Consider the following 21,506-nt stretch of genomic DNA (forward strand, 5'->3'; position numbering starts at 1 on the left):
TTATTTTTTAAAATGATGCCAATACATTGACATATTTATTGCATAATTGTTGATGCCATAAATGCATTGGGAAAATAAAGTGCCCAGGTAATGCACAAGCAAAAATACAAGGACTAAAGGCAATGACCGGATCTGAAACAGTCCGCCATCGGTTTAGTTCCTGGAATGCACTAATCAACATTGCTACAATAAACTAATTAGTCTCTAAGGTGCCAAAGTACTTTTTGTCTTCTTGATGCTACAGGCTTAACACTAACTCTTTACAACAAATTTGTTGTTTTCCCTTGGCTTCACTCCCTCTTGCGCTGGCTTACTGAACTACAAGATTGGGGCAGCAGGTTCCCGGAGAAGTAATTGGAGTGTTGCATCCGTATTGATAGAACATGGAGTGCAAAGGAACTCTTCCCTATAGCTGCTGCCATTACCCACAGCTACATTCTGAGCACTGTCAGCATCAAGGTGCTGATGACACTTTCTGAATAAGGAAAGCCAGGGCAGCCTTCTTCTAGAATGGAAGGCAGCCACCCACCCACCCAGTGAAGTGAGCTGCTCCCTTGCTTGTGCAAGCACAGCCTGATACCAAAACCCAAGCTGGTCAGCTAAGGTCTTTGTGAGGGCAGCCATGAAAAAACATTACACGGAGATGAAAAAAGGATGCAGAGAGGTGATGGATGGGGAAACCCAACATGACTCCCTCCATCTCCAGTTTTAAAAATGAGTCTTGTCTACATTTAACCATAACTTAGCTACATATATAGATACTGCCATATCTAGGGGGAGTAGACAACTGAGTAGACAAACAGTGGGACTTTCCCTTGGCAACTGCTCACTCACTTGGTGACTATGGGTAGGTAGGAAAGTAAGCAGCAGAGAGAAGAGGAGCAGCAACAAAAGGTGCTGGTCAGTGGGATACTCCTTGCCAAGCCATGGCCTGCAACAGTTGTCCAATTATGCCAACTGTTCATACTGGTCCTGAATGTTGGATTTAGCCTGTGTGCCCTTCAGTACATTAAGAGTCCTTCCAGACGGGGGCTTCATATTCTAAGTAGGTCATTCAGATACTGCAAACTGGTCATTGGCAGTTAAAAAGAGAGAGACAGAAAGGGTAGATCTGGATTTAAAAAAGGAGGCAGTGGCATGGCATTTTGCTTTGCTTTGACTGATGGATGCCAGTGGCCAACAAAGGAGGTGGGCACGCATAAGGAGCACCCATCCCACAATAAACACCTGTGTGGAAGCACCCTAAGAAACACACTGTATTTGTATTGTGAACCATAATGCATGGACAACATCTGCAAAGGCCACCATATGCTTGGAAACTGATGTGTGTTCTTTTTTGCTCGTGGGCTCCACATGACTTGGAGTGACTTCATGGTCCATCAAATCCAACATGTCAGAAATTTACTAGGCCTATACTTGCCTTCTTTGATGGATATGCAGTTAGCACTGGCAATTCAGCCTTATTGCACCACTTGCACCATTCTCCCTCTTTGACCAGGTGCCATCTACACCGTCAGATGCCAGGTGATTGCTTATGTCCCTTTCACCCATGATGAGCTTGCAGGCTTCTTCTTTGTGAGGCCTTATAAGCCATCCTTTAATTAGCACAAAATCAGGATAAATTTTCTGCTTGTGCCCTTGAGTCAGGCAGCAAACCTAAGCCGACAAGTAGACAGTTTGGCTTCTTGCAGCTTAGTAGTATCTTTGGAGAGCTTCTGGGCTGCTAAAAGTCTACATTGCTGGAGGGAGACAGAAAGGAGTGTTGATCTGCCCTTGCCCCGACCTTGCTCTGAAGCCGGGTGGGGGGCAGCAACAGATGCTGCTAAGTGTGAAGAAGTAAGAGATTCTTAACCTTGTCCTGATGGCTGTGAGCTGAACGAACCAGCTGGGCCAGGCTCCGTCCCAGACTCCAGTGCTGTTTGCACCATCCCCTGCCCTCCAAATTACAAACACAACACGTTCCAGTAAAGCCCGCCAGAGCATTCCTGACGGAAGGGTATGCCCTTGCCAAGCTATTTAAAGGCATGCATGCTGCCCTTTATTCTTCCAACCGCCTGGACTGGAAAAGACCCGAGTCCTGTGACCAGCACAGAGAAGGCAGGAGGAGGTGGCCACGCAGAGAGGGACCTGAAAGGGCTCCCTTTCCATTCTCCTCCTGCTCCTTCCCCAGCATACTGTCCCTATTGAGGAAACTGCAAAAAATGTATGCCTTATGTGGTCATCATCTTCTTGACCAAGGGGATCTACAAGATTATCATCAGTGCAGCATGACGACACAGAAATGTTTGTACTGTACACCTAGTGGTGCCAGTATCCTAGGGAGCACTTTGCTAACAGTTTTCCAAATTAATGGTCAATGGTGCTGAAAGCTCCGCTCTCCCGTGATGATTTTTAAGGGTTGTTGGCTTGCAACCTGGACACATTTGCTTTATTTCTTATGGTTTGCCCTTCACCAAATGGTCCCAGGATGGGTTACAAAAAAACAACAACCCACAATTAAGATAACTAAGATAAGGGCAAAATGTAAAAAGAGCAGCACAGAACAGCAATATATCAAGGTTGAAAAAAACCCTGCTTAACCAAAGGCCTGGGTAAAGAGGTGCATCTTGGCCAATTATCAGAAAGCATTCGGTGATGGCAGAAGATGCACCTCAAAAGGGAGGCTCTTCCACATTCCATAGGAAATGAACTCTCATGGCCACCTTCTCTCAAAGCACAGCAGGTGGTGACACTATACACAGGCCCTTCCCTGCTGGCCTTAACTCAGGCAGGTCTGTGGCGAGGAGCTTTCAGACATTTGTGGCCGAGCCATTTTATATGGCTACTTACATAGTGCATTTGACATTCTTGGGCTGTAATCCTACTCCATTAAACACAAAAGGAACCTTTGCATTGCCTTCAATAGGAAGAGAATTGCAACTTGTATTTATTTTCCATCTTCATAACATTCCTGTCAGGTAGGATTCATTTTTATAAATAACACCCTATACATTTTAATCATAAGGTATTAGAATGAGCCAACTTCATTTGAAACCCTGTATGATACACACAAGTGGGTGACAGAGTGGAAGAGACAGCTGTTTGTGTGTGTGTGTATGGGACCCAATCACAGATTCCCCCAAATGACAAATGGGCACGATGACTTAAACCCTACACTTGTTATGCAGCCCCTGCCCTGAGACAAACATGAGATTTGAGTCTCACTTACATTTTGGCAGCCCTTGTCCTGTTTGTCAGAAGCCTGAAAGGTACACATACCTATGCAAGGGTCCAAGTATCTGCTTGACTTTGGGAGCTGTAGATTGATCCACAGAACTGGCCAATAATGCTAGATATATCTTGAGTGTCTGCTCACCCTAATGGTAAATGCGATGGCATTTTGCAAGAATAACTCAGCAGAGATGGCAAAATAGTCCTGAACTGAATCTTATTACAGTACAGTATAAAGCATCCTAGCCTGATATCATGTATCTGGGAAGGGAGTTATGATGTTACTTATGGTGGAGTGTTCTGAACAACAGATTTCCTCTCCTGTCTGTCCCTTCCTTCCTTCTTTTCTTGCATGGCCCAGGGTCACTCTACATATGACTTTGTACTGCACCCAGTTCTGCTGTAGTGATTCAGGGGCAACTGAAGAGGCGTGTACACTGCATGCTGATGTCACATCTATTATCAGAAACACCCACCTGTGGCTTTTCAGATGCAGCATCCTCCCTCTCTGCTTCTTCCCCACCCTGCTCTCTCACACTACTTATGTTAGTAGTGGCTACTGGATTTCCCTCATAGCCCCCAGCTCTCCCTTTCAGTGAATTTACATCAGCTTTGTTGCAAGAGGCATTGGTACTACCTAGGGCTTGCAGGTAGATGAAGCACAATATTCTGTTCCCATTTAGATACTGTACAGCTGAAAACCCGCCTTTAAGCTACACTAAGAGGTGGTTCACTAGAAGCAAGTATAAGACTCTCTCAAGAAGTAATAAAATCCTACCTATGGGGAAATTGATAACAAGCAGAAAATTTTGCCCTCTATAAATTAGCACCCAAAGCGTAAGGCAAGCACCCAGTTCTAGGACTGTCTGGCACGTTTTCACTTGACAAATGAGGTAGCTGAGCCATCTGGTGGTGTAACTCTGAACTTGCTGGTACATGGAGCAGGCATGATTACTGGAAGAAACAGTTTTGTAAGTATGGATTCAACACAAGTAATATGAACTCACAATTTAAACACAAAACTCAAAGCCATCTTTGAATAGAGGAGCAACTCTTTACTTCTTGCAATCAATGCAGTGCAAAACAGCTATTGTAAATATAAAGTGCCTTAAACATAACTGCAGGAGGGAAACAGCCCGTACAAACAGGAATTGGAGCAGGCTCATTGTCTGTCGTTACTGGTGCATCCACTTTGTTTAGGTGCATCCACAGATTGCAGATGCTGCCACATGTAAGATTCAGACATTTCACGCCCAATTCATATGACTGGGATAGCCCATTAGTGTTGTGATGAGGACCTTACTTCTTCTGCCAAGGTTCACATAAACACAGAATAGCAACTGGAGTTTAAAAAGACCAAGGGAAGCTTTGAGGAGGAAGACCCACGCTTGGCTGCCATCCCACCAACCTCTCACAAAGTGGAGCGACTTCTGCCCGTGCACTGGGATGTGCAGTGCGAACCCAAGGGATCTTCTATTAAGGGTGAGTTACAACATAATGTTTTCCACTTCCTTTGTCCTCCAGCTCACATAAAATGCTGTACATCAAAGAGCAATCCCATGCATTTTTCAAGAGCTACACCTGAAGAGCCCCTGCTAAATTTTTAAACAGCATAAGCTGCATTATCAGCCACACACAGGAGCATTAGTACATCTAAATGTTTCACATAGTCTTGATCGCTCAGGTCAATGAAGACATCAGTTTTCATTGCTGGTGCCAAAAGCGTTCTGAGATGGTCGTGAGGACATGAGTGTGGGAAGGATGAGCATATTCTTTTGGTGGGCGGCATGGAAAGTACATCTATATTTAGGCCTACCTGTAGGCCACGGTGATCTCACAGGTATGGCTTCCCTCGCTCCAAGTTCTCCTGCCTATGTTGAAGACACACCTCAGCCTTTGATACTTGAGATATATACTCTTCTGACTGTATATTGCTTTAACTGGTTTTAATCTTGAGAGGGCTTCAGCACTGCACCAAAGCGATCATTCCATCAGGACAAGCATTTTGGCTTGCCAGATAGAACAACTCCTCCCCTCTTCTCCCCTTGCACAATGTTCTGGGGGATTCTTCCAGATTCCACCCCCCGGGACAATTTTGGGGGGCACATGGGTATGAAGGGAGAGGAGTGGGAGAAAAGCCCATTGCACTAGCAGAAATCCTTGCACAGGACTTCCACTTTACAGGGCTTGTTAGCTGAACCCTTGTATTTCTATATTATAACACACCCTGAGACCATATGGAGAAGGGCAAGTAAGAAATCATCATCATCATCATTGGCACCAAAGAATGGATGATGATATTCTTATCATTATTCTTAGTTTATTCTTTTCTATGCTAAACAGCACAGTAGAAACGCACCTGTGGAACCAATCCAGGATTTCTGCCTGTGTGTTTGCACCACACTGACCTCCCTGCCAGCTCTCTTTCTCTCCCTCAGTAAGAAACAGACCCACCTGCCCAGGAATCTAGTCTGGCAGCTCTGCCCCATGCAGCAATCTGCATCTGCTCCTTGCGTTATGTTGTTCATAAGCCTGGAGAAGGACCTCAGTTCATGTTTCTTTTTGCCTTCACTTCTCTTTCTGAAGGAAAGCAAACTAAAAAGAATTAAAGAGCTCATATTCATAATGTTTTGTGCGAATCAGACCTTAGGGTCTGGCATCTGACTTCCTCCACAACCCCATAATACTTTGTATTCTCTCCTAGAGGTAGACAACTACTCCACACCCAAAGATAAAAGTTATCTAGAGCATACATGCTTTGTCGCTTGTGACTTTGTTATCTGACTTTGCTCTAGATATTTCTCCTTGCCTATCAGAGGATGGCTACATATTAAATACATTATGATTCTCTCTCCAGCAAACATATATTGCAGCACCTTTGCCTAGTTTATAAAAGCTGATTTATTATCAGAGATCAGGACTGGGCTTAGCATCTTTGGAGCTGGCAGACCATGCACATCAGTGGAAAACACTGAGCCACTTTCTTTGGCTGTTTCCCCACTAACGTTGTGTCAAAAGGAGAACATCACTTCAACAAAAGCAAAAAAGACGCTCAATTGCCCTGTGACACATGATCTCTTTGTTTAGGTGGCCTGCTGATGCCAATTGAGATGGTTATCCTGGAATGAATACATCAGTCTGTTGTCCCTGTAATTTACTTGACACATGTGAACACCCCTTTATCAAGTAAAGCCAGTGATGAGCCTAAGGCTACATCTGTATGAGAACATTCCCTCAAAATACTTGTGGAAGAATCTTATCAGTAGTGTTAGGTTAAGAAAACACCAATTTCAAAAAATCAGGCCACTATGAGCAGCCACACATCCATATCCAATCACACCTTTTCAGTATGTGCAGGACATATTGACACTCATGTCAATCCACAGAACTGCTGGTCCCTTGGCCTGCCTCTTTCTTCACTGCATAATATGAAAAGTCTTGTGGAGGAAATGGAAAGGGCAGGTATGTGACAGCACAGCTAACCTCTGAAATTGAGCACCTCCTTATGGCTATGTCTGCGGCGCTGGATATGGCCAAGCAGGTGAGCCCCATCCAGGTGGTTCTGGGATAGGCACCGTCACCAAGTAGCTGGAAGGCACGTAGCCCTTCTGGCCATTCACTTCCACCAGGCTCCACTCTGTGCATCCCTTCTTGTCATGAGGTTCCAACACAGTCACTGGCTCACCTGCTTGCAAGCTGACCTCATGACTGCTCCTGGCTGCGAATGGATAACCAGCAACTACCTGAGGAAAGCACAGAGATTGAATGAAAACACTGCATACATATGCCACACAAAGGAGAAGGGAGAAACAAGGGCTGCCCAGCCACAGAGGTAAACGAGGTTACCCCTCTGGGGTGCATGTCTCAGCTGTAAGAATATCATGGAGAGGCAGGCAGGCATATTGAAGTTTATGGCACAGCAGTAGCCAGGTCAACCTTCCTTGGCCTGGTGCTTTCTGGGTGCTGTTGGGCAGCAGGGCTGACTTGGACCCCACACAAGGTTCACCACTGGTTGCTCTGCCTCAGGCAGCAAAATGCCTTGGCCACAAACCATGTAGCTGGGTTATTCTAAGGCTATGCTATTTCAGGTTTCTGTCACACCAGCCGAGATCATCTTTTAAACATAATACCCACATTATATTGGGATGGTTGCACAAGTTTGCATATCTGAAATACAGATCTACCCAACAGTACCGCAAAATTCCTTCCATCCGCCACTGCCCAGCCATGTACACATGTATCTATGCCACAATATGCTGGGAAGAAATGAATGAAAAGAAGATTCATTGCTGAAATTTTCTACTCACATGTAAAGCCTGTGTCCTGAAATGAAGTGCTGGGCTGGGAGCTTGGGGCAAGTTGTAAGGGTGATGCATCTGTTCACCACCACCACCTGGGACTGACACCTGCATTCTGGGTTTTTGGTTTTGGACTAGATGATATGGCTGGAGTTTCCCAGGTGATACATAACCTCTTGGTCCTGTAGGGCACATAAAACCATTATGGTCAAGCTGAGCAGCAGGGTCCTCTCATCGGGTACAGCAGTTTTCTTTTTGATAATTTGGATTGATGGTTGGACTATAAATACAGTGAAGAGAATGAAAGGGTTTGGCATTATTGGAAAAAATTGTAATGGGTGGGGAGGGAAAAGGCAGGCAGAAAGGCACTGCTCTTGTGTGGGAGAGAGAAAGGATGTGTGGTTTGTACTAGTGGAAGGAAAGAAGAACAGAGTGGTGGGGAGGAATAAGAAACAAGTGCAGGATGTTGACCTCGGGAACAAATTATATAAAGGAAGTCAAAGACAGAGAAAGGTGGAACTTGGAACAAGATGTGGGAAGGGGAGGATTTGGAAGCAATGCGGGGGGGGGATAAGTGGTGGAAGGAGTAATTTGGAAAGTACAAAGAAAGATTAATAGAGTGGTAGGAAAACCAGTGCAGGAAGAGGAAGGAGGAAGGGGTGGAGAGAGGAGCAGTATTCAGAAAAAGAAGAAGAAGAAGAAGAGTTTGGATTTGATATCCCGCCTTTCACTCCCCTTCAGGAGTCTCAAAGCGGCTAACATTCTCCTTTCCCTTCCTCCCCCACAACAAACACTCTGTGAGGTGAGTGGGGCTGAGAGACTTCAAGGAAGTGTGACTAGCCCAAGGTCACCCAGCAGCTGCAGGTGGAGGAGCGGAGACGCGAACCCGGTTCCCCAGATTATGTGACTACCGCTCTTAACCACTACACCACACTGACACAAAGCAAAAAGGAAAAAGGAGGGTTTGGAAAGAAAGGAAAAGGTGTAGATATTCTCTGACCCTGTTCTCAATGAGGCTCAAACAAGGAGCAGGCAGCTTGCAGGCCAGCCACCACCCATCCTCTCCATTCCCCTGAGCTTAATGGGCTTGCCACTAGCAGCTGGCCTGCCACTTTTCAGCTAGTTATCTTTTGTTGTTGTTGTTCTGGCCCAGGCAATTGCAGCAGGGTGGCTGCTGAGACAGGGTTGGCCATGTACTTGCTGCTCTTTCTTTTTCTGCAGTAATGTGTGCACTAGACAATACACACGGAGCCTTCTGGGAGCATCAAGCATGCTTCAGTCCAGCTACCCCACATGTGCCTGAAGACTTTCCCCCCTCCAGTATGTTCAATGGGTCACTGGGCTCCCTTACTTTATATGAGCTGCACCCCTGCGCCTAGGCATCCCATGACTATGAACAGCAGTGTAGCGGTCCATTTAGAAGTGCAGGAGTTCATCATGACAGATGCAATTGTCACACCCTAAGGCAGGGAGATCTGTGTCATAAGTACTGACCTGGTGAGGTCCTTGGTAGCAAATAAAAGGTTTAGGTGTGTAGTTGCAACCCTTACCGTACCTCCACTATCCACCAGCCATCGGTTAGTGTTGCCCTTGGTGTCCCTGTCATGCAAGAGAGCCACAATCTGCCCCCTCTGCAATACCAAGTCCATGTTTTTGCTGCTGCTGGTGTTGCTTGTCACTTGATATAGCTTTTCTGGGCCATGTTTGCTCATGAGCAAATGGACTTTCCTCTCCTCTGCAGGGCTAAGAGGCTGCTGAAAAGACACAGGGAGAAGTGGGTCAGAAACATCTTTCTGCAGTCAAGTGTGCGACCACGTTAGTGCACGGGAGGATGAGTCATCATAAGTAGGGTGCAGCCACATCTGAACCAAAATATCTTAGAAGATGATGAAACAAATCCTGCAAATTGAACCAATTCTCTACATTTTACTGCACTGAACAGTGGGTTTGTGCAGATAACCTAACAGGATATATGCTTCCTATGGGGTAGATTTATTTTATTTTTAAGAAAATACGAGTTAAAATTGCAGCCGGGAAGCACTGAGGAAGCAGACGTTTTGTGGGTAAAAGATGAGCTATACTGTTGCAGAATTTAGCTGTGAATAAAAACTCTGATGGGAAAAGGGGAAGGAAATTATTTGCATTTGCTTCTGTACTCACAGCTGCACTCCTTTCACAGAGATCCTCTGGGCTGGGGGTGGCTGTGGAATGCTAGTGCTAAGGCCTTTATAAACATTTACTTAAATAAAAATAAATGCACCGTAGTTAATCACAGAATGCAGGGGATACAAACACCTTGCCTGAGAGACAGCCCACAATACATTTTAGTGTGCAAGAGTGAGAAACTATAATGTTCAAACAGACAGTTTGTTTCCCTGTAAAGATATTCTGAAACCTGCTGCCTTTTGCTGCCTGCCTGATCCTGTCCAAGAGTTGGTTCTGTTTCATTTTTGTTTTGGTATTTTGCCTTGGGATTATTGTGGTTCCTGAGTACTGAAATTCCAATATTTTAATAGCATACTGGGGTGAGGTGGGGTGGGAATCCAGTTACTGCCTGAAACTAGGACATATATAGTGAAGAATAGTCTTATGCAAGTGTCATGGGGACCTGGTGGATAGCAGCAACAACACCACTGGTATGAGTAACTTCCACCCTCTATGCCCATGCCACATATTAATGTATCAATCAGCCATCATGTCTGGGGAGTTGTGGGAGAGGCGGGGGAAGAAAGGTTGCCGGAACACCCTCTAACCTTCATCAGTCTCCTACCTCTGCAACAGAGCTTGGCATAACAGTCTCAAATTTCTTGCAGTAGGAGTAGAGCTGAGCTTCAGCCTGGCTTAAAGAGTCCTTCACCATCTTCTCAAAATCAGATGCAGGGAGGTGTCTGTGTGGCAGCTGTAAAGAAGAACCTTATAATTAATTGGAGATTTTGGGGGGTGGGTGGGGGTGAATTATGGAAAGCAGAGAAAGGTACTTTTTATATTAAAACATAAGATAATAACAGAAGATAATGATGAGATTCGTAGCGGATTTTATGTACAAATATAAATTTTGCTAGAGGTTTCTGAAAGCATGCAAAAGATCCATCCTGTTTGCAAGCTAAGTCCATCCTGTTGTGTGCAGCATATGTCTCTGCCAGTGCTTACTTTGCATTTTCCTTGCTCCTTCTTTGTTTACAGTCACTGGAAGAGGGACAGAGATGAATTGCATCCTTTTGTGTGTGGAAGGGTTGAGGTTGTGAGAAGGAAGTAATCTCCTATAGCCATTGGGACTGCAAGGCAAGTCCTGCTCTCTGTAGTCGATTTATAAAATGATGTATGGTGCGGAGATGGAGATATATATATAATTTCTCCCTGTCCCAGAAGAATCCAAGAGTGCTGTATCACTCAGTGAAGAAAGCACCTCTTCACACAATGCATCATTAATGTATGATACACTCCTGCCCCCAGAAATGGTAAAGACTCCTGATTTAAATGGCTTTAAAAGAAGATTAGTCAGATTTCTAGAGATTAGGGCTATCCATGGCTATTTCTTGCAAAGGCTATACAGAACCTCCATGTTCAGAAGCAATATACCTCGGAATGCCAGTTGCTTGGGTACAAATTGGGGAAAGGCTATTGCCTTCATGACCTGCTTGTGCAGTTTCCTTCTGGGGAATAAATGAGAGTTTCAGTGTGATCCAAAAGAGCTATTCTTCTGGATTTTGATTTATTAAGGTAGTACGTTCTTCTAGTGCATCCAGCAGGGCTTTCTCAATGGTGGGGCCCATGTTATGGAAGAACCTCTCCCAAGCAAGCATCCACACTGCATGTTTTCAGCTGTCTGCAAAAGCACCTTCGCAAGTTGGTTTTCGTGGTTTTGTGAGTTTAACATGTGAAAAAGGGCACAGACTAGTTAGTTTTATTGCTGGTTTACATTATAGTGCTTTGCCTCAAGCACACAGTGGCAAGGCAATTATGTCATATTTGGAGGAATTCAACCTCGCTCTAAGCTGATAGTTCCTTCGGGGCAAGGCTTTTGGCTTGCCAATTGGAAGGATCCCTCCTCTCTTGTCCTCCTTGTCCTGTTCCAGGTGTTCTCCCAACCTGCCCTGAGCTACGTTTGCAGGGCAGAGAGACAGGGCAACCCTGTTGCACATGTCCGTGCAGAGAGCATCCGCTGACAGGCTCATTAGCTGAGTCTTGCTCACTGGGTGGTATGCTACTTAATTTTACTCAGAGAAGACCCATTGAAATTAATAGGCATGACTAAATTAGAAACAATTAACTAAAATATGTTCAACTGTTGCTTGTGGAGCAGGCAGTGGGGCAGCTTACCAGATCTGGGTGAAAAATAGAAGCAGCAAGCACAGATCCTGGCATAGCAGGAAAGGGCGTTGAAAGGCTGGTGGTGTGGGAAAGGATCATATAAGGATCTGAAACTCTGGGTCTTTTAAAATTTGGAGAGTCTCCGAGAGATTGAGAACAAGCCTGTCTTGGGCAGGTGACTCACTGCTTGGGCAGGATTCTAACACTGCTGGGCAAGAGGAACAGAATCAGCTCTCCAAAGAAAAGGCATACAGCTTTATGGATATAAATGGAAGATCTCTTTAATAAATATGCGAATAGATGCTAGCTTAATGCTCATTGTTATCAGAAGCAGGGAGGGAGGAAGAGAGAGGGCAGTGGGCACCTGTTAGCCACAGTTAAACCTATTTCCTCTCTCTATTGAACTGTTTGAGGAGAGGGGAAGCGGCTTTTAGTCTTTCCCCAACAGCCTCGCTGGTAACGTAGCAAATGTCACAGTCCAAACCCGGGGTCCCTTTCTTGGTCACCCATGCATATGACCAAGAGGTAGAGCCTGGGAACCATCTTTAACTGAGATGATAGTTTCACTAAGCACCCTTCCCCACTCCATCTGCCAGTGCATGCATGTCCCTAAGCCTGGGAGGCAATACAGTTATCTGTTGTCTCCAGGCACAAGCACCATAACCCCACATCCTCATCCTCCCTTCCAATTTTTTTACCTGGGTAGCCTCCCGTTCTGCCTCTTGGAGAACTTGCTTGGCCAGATCCCTCAGAAGGGCCACAAAAGTACGCAGAATATGCCCCAGCCACTGCCGGGCCACCTGGTTGAACACTGGGAGCTCAGACACAAGCAGCGAATTTATGGCGAGATAGGTATTCATGGCAGCCTCCTCTTCATATGTCACACTGCCTGTCTCGTTCCTCTTCTCCTCAAATTCTTCATAGTCCAGCTGCTTGTCCAAGCGCTTCTTGATCAGTTTTTGAGGCCCTTTCAGAGTCTCTGACAAGTTGACCAGCGGAAGGTACACCAGGTTCTCCAGTCGTCTCCTCTGCAAAGCAAGGAAAATCAAATACAGTTCTGAAATCTTGGCCTCCCCTGACTCAGCAGATGGGAGGCATCGGGGACTGGGGCCCTTTGGGGTTCCACTAGGGAAGTGCTGAGGAATTCTTGCTCCAAAAGGTCAAGGAACATGCTCTGGGTCCCATCACCAGACTCCACCTTCTCACCTGTTATGCAACATGAACAGCCCAAGCCCAAAGGAACCCAGTTCCCAACAAAGATTTGTGGCATCATTTTACAACAATGAGCAACATGGGTCAGAATACAGTCAAAGGTTATGTATACAGCCAGGTCTCCCCCCCCCCCCCAAATTCAAATTGAAGTTGGAGGGCAGAATGCAGTATTTCATAAGAAGTAACAGGGTAGATATAGAAGAGAGATGGGTTTGTGGTGAATGCTGTGTGCACACTGCTTCCTAAACTAGCAGTGGGGATGCACTGGATTTATAGTAAGCAGGAGTGTGTAAACAGCCAAACTTTCAGTGTTTGTAGAATCAAGGCAGATGTTGTAGAGCAGTAGAACATGTGTTCTGGATGATTCAGAGATAAGCAGCCATCAAATATGCTACCAGGAAATGCAGAAGCTCTGAAGCAGCCAGGATGGAGGAAGGTAGATCTGCTACATTCTTCCTCCCTACACCACAACCAGGCTGTAACTAGAAAGAACCAAGACGTTACTTACAAACTCAGCAAAGACAGTGCTGTGGAGTTTTCCTGCAAGCTGGCAATATTGTTGGATAGTCCCTCCTTCCGTTCCTAGTTCGTTCTCATGCGGTTTATAGCTGAGGAACGCCTAAGAGACAAAGAAAAGACCCTGATTACATAAAGAAGTGATTAAGATATATTTTTGCTGCTAGGCAGTGTCGCCAATACTGAACTAGATGGACCAGTATTCTGACCTGGTAGAAAGCAGCTCCCTATGGTCCCAGAGTAGGGAATTAATTTTCAATTAATTGACCCATCTGTATCCTGGTTTTCTGAAACACTGGGTAGCTAACAATGCTATGAGAGAGGAACCGTGAGTTATGACATTGATCCAGTAAAGGAAGATCTGTGGTGAAACTTTCTTCAAAATGCACTGGGTGGTCTTTCATCTTCAAGTCCAAACATTCTTCTCCTTTCTGTTCTGGTTACATAACCTGCATAGAGTATCAGTGAAATATGTGACTGAATGGGGCCATTAGTACCAACAAATCTATTTTTAGATGGTGCTCTGAAGTCTCATAACTTCTTACTGTGAGGCTGATTGTATACCAATAAAAACTTCCACAATCTATTGCAGAGTCCCAAAACCATAGAATCTGCAAAGCAGCGAATTGTGATCACAGTTCACCACTTTGTGTAACTAACAGCAAAGTCAACATATTTTTAATTTTTCTGATTTCAGCCAGCTCCTACTTCAGAAACGTAACCAGCTCAAAGAATGAGTGAAGCAGCCTATTGTGTGGAGCCATTCACACCAATTCTCAGTGGCAAGTGTGTTTTTAGATGGGCACACTCCTGTTTCCTCTCCATCCAGTGAGCTCCCACTTCTGCTTTGGGGAAGTGGTGTACACACCACGTTAACCACAATCCACATCTATTCTGTATCTACCCATTCATTTTTAATGAAATATTGCATTTTGATGCATTTGCAGAAGAGGGATTTGCATGGGTTAACACAAAGAAGAGTGAGGAACATAAATATTCCCAGACTATCCCTGTACCTTTAACCTGTCAACTTGCTTCTTCTCTATCCCCTTGTTTCTTAGACTAATATGTTGCATCCTGTTTACAACTTCCTGCTCCTCCTCACACTCCTCTCTTCGACCTCAAGATAAGAGGGTCATCTTCCTGCTTTCCTCTAAGAGAACAAAGGAGCAGACATGACTGCCCTGTCCTCCTAGACTAATTAGTTAGGTCAGAACTTGAAACTTTCCCATCCATGTTATGTATTTCCTAAAACAAATAACATCATTTTCTCACCTACAAGCATCTGTGTGTGTGTGATTGCAGCAAAGATTCACCACCCAAATGCTGCTCACTACATTCAAAAGGGTTTCAGTAGGCAATTGGGCCCTGCTATCCCAGTGGATCCAAAATGAAAAATGAATGGCCTAGCTGCACTTTAAGATGGCAATGTGTACACAGCCACTGTGCTCCAAAGTACCCCTATGGAATAGATCTGGTGTGGGTGTGGGGATGTATCTATCCTAAGGAAAACAGAATGTTGTGAAAGAAAGCATCAGAATCAGTGATGAGAATAAAGAAAGTGGGAGGATTTTCTGGTCACTCTGGGATCATCCACACTTCCACTTGTCCTGCAACTTTCCCCTGGGGAAAACTGCTCTTTAGAGCTCAATCGGAGCAAATGGCAATTTGGGCTTTTTGTGGATTGCTATTTGCTCCCAATTACAGCTAAAGAGCGGATTCTCCCTGGGAAAGGAGTGGGGCAAGGGAAAAAATGTTTGGACCCATGCTTTCCAGGCATGGGACAAGTGGAAGTGTGTTTAGGCCCTCTGTCTAACCTCTTTCAAGAAGTGCATTCTGAACACCGTAATGTTGAGACTGTGCTTGAGGGTGAAGTCTGGGCTCTTTGTTTGTGGCCAAGGACTGATACTTGCAGATGTATGAGGAAGAGAAAAGCAGAGCAATTTAAAAGCTGCTGTCAACCTGCCAAACAATGCATTTGGAGGTCAGGTTGTTTCCGCCCTTGGTTCATATAATCCCAGGAGTTTATTCACACCTCCAACAGGATCTCCCCCAGGCCTGAGTATGTTCGACATGCTGAATCTCAAGAGCAGGGGATTGCAGCATGTGCCAAGCACTGTTAGCTTTGAGGACACTCTTTCTGATTCATTTTCTTGCTAGCAAAACACCAGAGCAGACTGGGCATAAAGCAATAATACCACAATGAAAGGTTAAACTGTGACACAGCCCATCTCTCAGGCTCAGCAGAAGAAAGATTGATGTGTTTCCTAAGGTTTGGTTCCCTATCTGCTTTCAAAATCTTTACTGGTGGAAACTATCTCAATTCCTGCTGGAAGATTACAGCTTGCCTCCCAGAAGAGCATTTATTCATACTTACTCCTTTCCTTTCAATTACTTGTTAATATACCGGAGGAATTGTGGATGAACATCCCATTCACAGATATGAACCTGAAATGCACAGATGGCAAGGAAGACCCCAAAGGTGTAGCCAGGTGTTTGTGTCAGACTCACATCTGAAAATGTTCTCCAATGTAAAGATGTGCATCTGCAGCCATTTTAAGAGCATAAAAATATTCCTGCTAGATCCCTCCTGCAGACTCATTTCCCCAAATTGAATTTGGATTAGTGCTCTGTGGCTTGCGGAAATCAGAACTAATGGGCCCAAGCACTTACATGCAAACTAAAAGTTTTAACTCTGATACAAATGGGCAGACCTCAGTCATGATTCTCCAAGTATTTTCTGACCAGCTACTGAAACTTTGTCAGAGACAATGACGGGTTGTCAAGGGTACTCTAAGAAATCCCTGCTGAGTACTCTGTGTACTTATCCCATGAGATAGCTTCAACATGAGATAAATGAATATTAATACCTCTGTGTTGCTCAGGAAAGAGGCCACATTCTCCTTCAGATCGGCTACAGCTGATGACAAATCTTGGAACTTTTCTTCCAGTGTGTCAAACTCTTTGTCCTTTGTCTAAAGACCAGAGAGAGGAAATTATATTATAGCCCCAATGGACAGCAAAGGGTTAGCCTTAAGTTACAGAATGCTAGGGGAGAAGATGAGACGCTAAATGTGTTGGCATGGTAGCAACAGTACATAGTGATGCCTGTGCATCATTCCTTTACATTTATATTGCAAATAATGGGTTGAATCCAATAGTACCGTTCTGTTCATGTGACAGACTTCTACTTGTTCAGTGGAACTTCCTTCTCCTCTCCTCTGCAGCCCCATTCCCAAAATCTGCTCAAGAGGTCTGGGGGTGCCATGGAGCAGATTTTGGGGGTGCACAAGGACAGGAGAGGAAGTTCTGTTGCACCTCTCATGCAGTGTTGAACAAAATATTAATGAATTATTATTATTTACACAAAACAAGCACCTGTCGCCTTTGGAGTCTTCCAGGAAATTAAACATTATTCCTGATATATGCACACCTTTGATCAGCAGGAAACTAAATACCTAATACAAGACTTGCTATGTGAATTCTTCTTCTGTACCTCTGAAGTGCCCTGGTGCCTGATAACATTTTCCTGTTATATACCTGCTGCATAAACAGCAGAGTTGGGATATTGAAAGGGATGGTTTCATTTTATTTTCAAATTATGCTAATAAAAAATTAAGATTAAAAAAATAAGAACTATGGAGGGTCGTAGCTCAGTGGCAAAGCATCTGCTTTGCATGCAGGTCTCTGGTTCAGTCCCTGGCATCTCCAGGCAGGCCTGGGAGAGACCCTTGTCTGAAAAACTGGAGAGCTGCTGCCAGCCCGTGTAGACAATACTGACTTAACCCAACCAGTGGTCTGACTCGGTATACAGTAGCTTCTTATACGCCTATGGCTACTAGGACATGGAGAGAGGAGATTAAATTTAAAACTATACAGATAAAAATTGAAATAAAAAGGCCAAGAGGATTCCTTGCAATTCCTGGATTCCCCCCCCCCCGCCCCGGATTTTTTCAGTTCATTCTCAAACTTCAGAAACCACATAAACCAGGTTGCAATGCCCTGACACTGCTAATTTTTCTGCTGATGGAAAGAACCATGACTTCGTTTCAGATTGCCAGCCCAGCTTCCCATTGTGGTTAATGACTGATCGGCTGCTCTTAAGCAGGGTCAAAGGGCTTAAACTTCTGTAAAACAGGAACCACCTTGAGCTTGATACCTCAGCAGGAGTGTGATGAGGAAAGGAAAATGCTTTGCATTCTTACCACACTGCACAATTTACTGGTGTTGCCATTAACTATGAAAGAAACACTCCTGGCCAGGTCACAAGTGGGCGCTGTTATGTGATCTCCTCAATGTTGATGTCATGATCCCAAAACCGATTGCATGAGCTCAGAGAGGCTAAAATGTGATAGCTTATTGCTATCTATGAAGCAGCCTGAAGACACCAAGTCAGTGAGTTCAGTCTGATGAAATAGAAACTATGGGTGGCATAGAAGAATTCTTTCCCAACAGCCAGTCTTGGTTTGTGTGTGTGTGTCCTGAATTCACCCTCCCTTGCCACTCTAGGATGCTGCCAGCCCACCATTTCAGTGAGATAGTGGAGACAAGACAAGCACAGAGCACTCACCTTAGGCACAATTCCAGCCTCCTGCATAAAGAGGCGGCTCAGTCGCGTGGTCTTCTTGGCAATGGAATGGGGGTTGAGGCGAGCCAGGCGTTCCCGCAGAGTCAGATACCCAGGCTTGTTATATTTATTTGCTATTCTCATGTCACATGGGTTAGAAGGTAGGAAAACAGGGAAGGAGCACATTACACAAGGTGGAAATGAATGCCCTGGGCATTTGGTGATACAGAACACCATCCCAATACAAAAAGAAGACTATAGTTTCTGAGACATGGCTTTGGTGGTGGAGAAGCACCTAGTTCTGTTTTGAAGTATCAGCTATCTTTCAATTAAAACTGGCCCTGAGATTGCCATGAAGGATTTGCTGAGTTGGCCACTTTCTTTCATTCTTTCTTTCTTATTTCATTTTTATTTGCTTCTCTGTTACAGTTCTTCATTAGTACATCAACATTAGCACAACTGTTGCATTCAAAAAGGATTGGTAAGAAAAATATTTCTTGGGTTGACCACTTTCAAGGAAGCAGCATATTAATTAATTATTGGGATTATCACACACCTCTCGTCTCTTTCTGTTACCCTCCCCTGTTACCCTTCCACTCTGCTTTGTTTACCATCTAGCCTGGTGAAGAGTTGCAGAGGACTCAAAACCTTGCACACTGTTTTGTGAAATTTTGGTTGGCCTAAAAAAGGAATTGCCCTACTGTGGGTTTTTTTAATGAGAGAAAATGGCTGCCTTTGGTTTTTTTAGCATGTACTGTGCCCATCTTCTGAGACCACAGTTAAGGGGCACACTCTGCCCCTTTTGCTTCAGTGCTAACTTTGCCGCTGAGTGCTCCCAGCTCGACAGGGGATACTCAGCCCAACTCCTCAGGTGCAACTGGGCAAGAGCTCCAAAACAAAATGGAAGGATGCTTTCCTCATGTGTTTGCATGATTGTGTTTGTGTGTGGGGGGGCATCCATAACACTCAGCAAGAAACTAGCTATCAAGAGATTATGCTGTCTATTGTGCGTCTTTATCTTATGCTGGTCTACTGTAATTGAGAGAATGAGTGTATGTACCCTCTACTTCTGCAGTTGCCTATTGCCTATTGCCTGTCTAGCATGTTTTATTTATGTATGAAGGTGCTTTTACTTATGGAGGTCTATGACCGTAATAATGATTTGGATTTGGATGGTTCAGATCCATATCCAATTGTGAGTATATGGTTCCTGATTCTTAGCCTATTAATTTTCTTAGGGCTGGTTTAGCAAACTACTCTCAGTGCAGAGGTGGAACTGACGTTAGAGTTACTGAATGATATTCAACTAAGTTTGACATCAGCGCATCCACTGTACTCTTTTTGGTGCCTGCTAAAAACATTTTTGTTTAGGCAAGCCTACCAAGATATATAGAATGCTTGCATGTATTTTAATCTGTGTTTAGCTTATTGCTGATTTTAATTATTATTCAAATGTTTCAGATGTCTATTTTAAACTGCTTTTACTGATAAATTTGTTTCACTCTTTCTGAAAACTGCTGTGAGGATTTTTTTTCTACACTCAAACTGTTTTTAAATTATATGAAATAATTAACTAAAACAGTTAATTATTTCCATGTTTGCCATGTTCATTAATTTCAGTGGGCTTACTCTGAGTAAAACGTAGCTCAACACAACCATTTTAAAAAAATATTTTCTTTTTTACGCTGTCTACATTTTTTCTTGTCATTATTGAGACACAGCCATCCTTGGGGTAACCCACTCAATGTAGACCTCAGGGTCCCACAAGGAGGCATCAAACGTATGCCCAGAGTGGCCTCAGGAGAATAAACAAGCCCAAGTGACTGAAACCACCCACACAGTACAGGGCTCCTGGAGTAGAGCAGATGGTGTCCAGAGAGCATCCATTTCCCTCACCTACTTCCTTGCGTCTTTTGTACTCATTGATATTGGCATTGACGTCTGTCATAGCAGCAGCTGCAGCTTGGAGAGCTCCATAGGCACTGTCGCTGACTGGGGTATTTTCCAATATCTTCTGCAGCAGCAGTGGGTATTTTGTGACCCGTTGTACTGGCATCACCAGGAAGAAGCTCAGGTCTGAAGCCCCAATGTGAGGCCTGTTTAAGAGATGCAGAAGGACAGCAAAATTTAAGCAGGCTTCAGAACTTACTAGCTTAGTGATTCCCTAGGTTTCTCTAGTAGTACAGTACAAGTACTAGTGCTTTTACTTATGGTAGAAGCTCATGGGCGTAGCCAAGGGATCAAGTAAATAAAAATACTTAACTAAAAGTAGAAAGAATCAGAATATTTGAAATTGAAATGTTTGCTGAGGTCACTTGGACGATGCTGTGGCGGATTCTAGTGACACAGCTGGCAACCCTATTGAGCGATAGGCCTGACTTCCGTGAATTGACTAATCACGTCACAGGTAGCTTGGTCCCCCCCCCCCATTAACATAAATCCTGGCTATGCCCATGCAGTAATTGTACCCTACTAGTTTGATTTTGTTTGTTTGTTGAAGCCTGTAAGAAAACTGGAACCATTGCCTAATTATTCTGTCACGGTGCATGGTGATTGTATCATTGCCATGTTAACTGGTTACTGTACATCATGCAGCAGGGCCTGGAGAATTCGTTTGCTGCTGTTACATTGACATTAGGAATGAGGCCATCCGTGACCAGTGCAAGGCTTCATCTTCCAGCATCTTGTTTCAGCAGTGCCCAACCAGATACTTTTAGGAAGACCACAAGCAAGGCACAAAAGCAAGAGCCGTCCCCTGTTGTTGCTCCCCAACCACTGGTATTCAGCAGCACACTGCCTCTGAATATGGGGATAGTATAGCTACCCATAGCAATATCAATTGATAGACATCTCCTACATGATGAATTTGTATAATCCTTTAAACCACTTAAGCTGGTGGTCATAACACCTTATGGCAGTGAATTCCATAAATCGGTTGTTATGTGAAGAATTGCAGGGAGGGGCAAGAGGCCATTAGTTCTTGGCAATGGACGCCACAGTACGGGCTTGAACACTGAATGCTGCCACATATGCATGGCACATCATGGATGCTGGATACTGGGAACTATAAGAAATTAATGAAACCACAGTGGTAAGATGTAACATAGACCATATTTGCACTCTGATCTTGCCCATTATTCTCTATTCATTCTCTTACTGATTCCACACAAACACCAACACCCCCCGATTCAGGGCTAGAAACTAGCTGGGGTTAACTAATGTACGCTTTGTTCCATTGACCTGCGTAGACCTTGGCAGATTTCCACTCTCTGGTTTGGGGAGCTTGTCCTTGCTCATTTGCAAAAGAGAACTGTCGCCTCTCACAGCCGTGCTCAGTCACTCAGATAACAGTCTCAGCCAGCTGAAGTGATGGGCTGACCCGAAGGACACAG

At 44.5% G+C, this 21,506-nt stretch overlaps 1 protein-coding gene across 5 annotated transcripts in view; it reads right to left on the reverse strand.

Moving 5' to 3' along the window:
• Positions 1-4,244: 4,244 nt before the first annotated feature.
• The window catches only part of ARHGEF37 (Rho guanine nucleotide exchange factor 37), a 43,714-nt gene continuing 26,452 nt past the window's right edge, over positions 4,245-21,506 (reverse strand). For 4 of the 5 annotated variants that reach the window (XM_081899136.1, XM_081899135.1, XM_081899134.1 and 1 more), the window contains 9 exons: positions 20,011-20,210; positions 18,118-18,248; positions 16,418-16,522; positions 13,540-13,650; positions 12,518-12,847; positions 10,279-10,407; positions 9,064-9,262; positions 7,518-7,690; positions 4,245-6,953 (listed from right to left, as the gene is read on the reverse strand). In XM_081899136.1, the coding sequence (XP_081755262.1) occupies positions 6,720-6,953; positions 7,518-7,690; positions 9,064-9,262; positions 10,279-10,407; positions 12,518-12,847; positions 13,540-13,650; positions 16,418-16,522; positions 18,118-18,248; positions 20,011-20,210 (1,612 nt within the window). In that variant the 3' untranslated portion in view covers positions 4,245-6,719. The remainder of the gene's footprint in view (positions 6,954-7,517; positions 7,691-9,063; positions 9,263-10,278; positions 10,408-12,517; positions 12,848-13,539; positions 13,651-16,417; positions 16,523-18,117; positions 18,249-20,010; positions 20,211-21,506) is intronic. The other variant, XM_081899133.1, reaches the window with a different exon arrangement.

This window comes from Podarcis melisellensis (genome assembly GCF_964234715.1).
Source record: "Podarcis melisellensis genome assembly, chromosome: 2".
NCBI lineage: Eukaryota > Metazoa > Chordata > Lepidosauria > Squamata > Lacertidae > Podarcis > Podarcis melisellensis.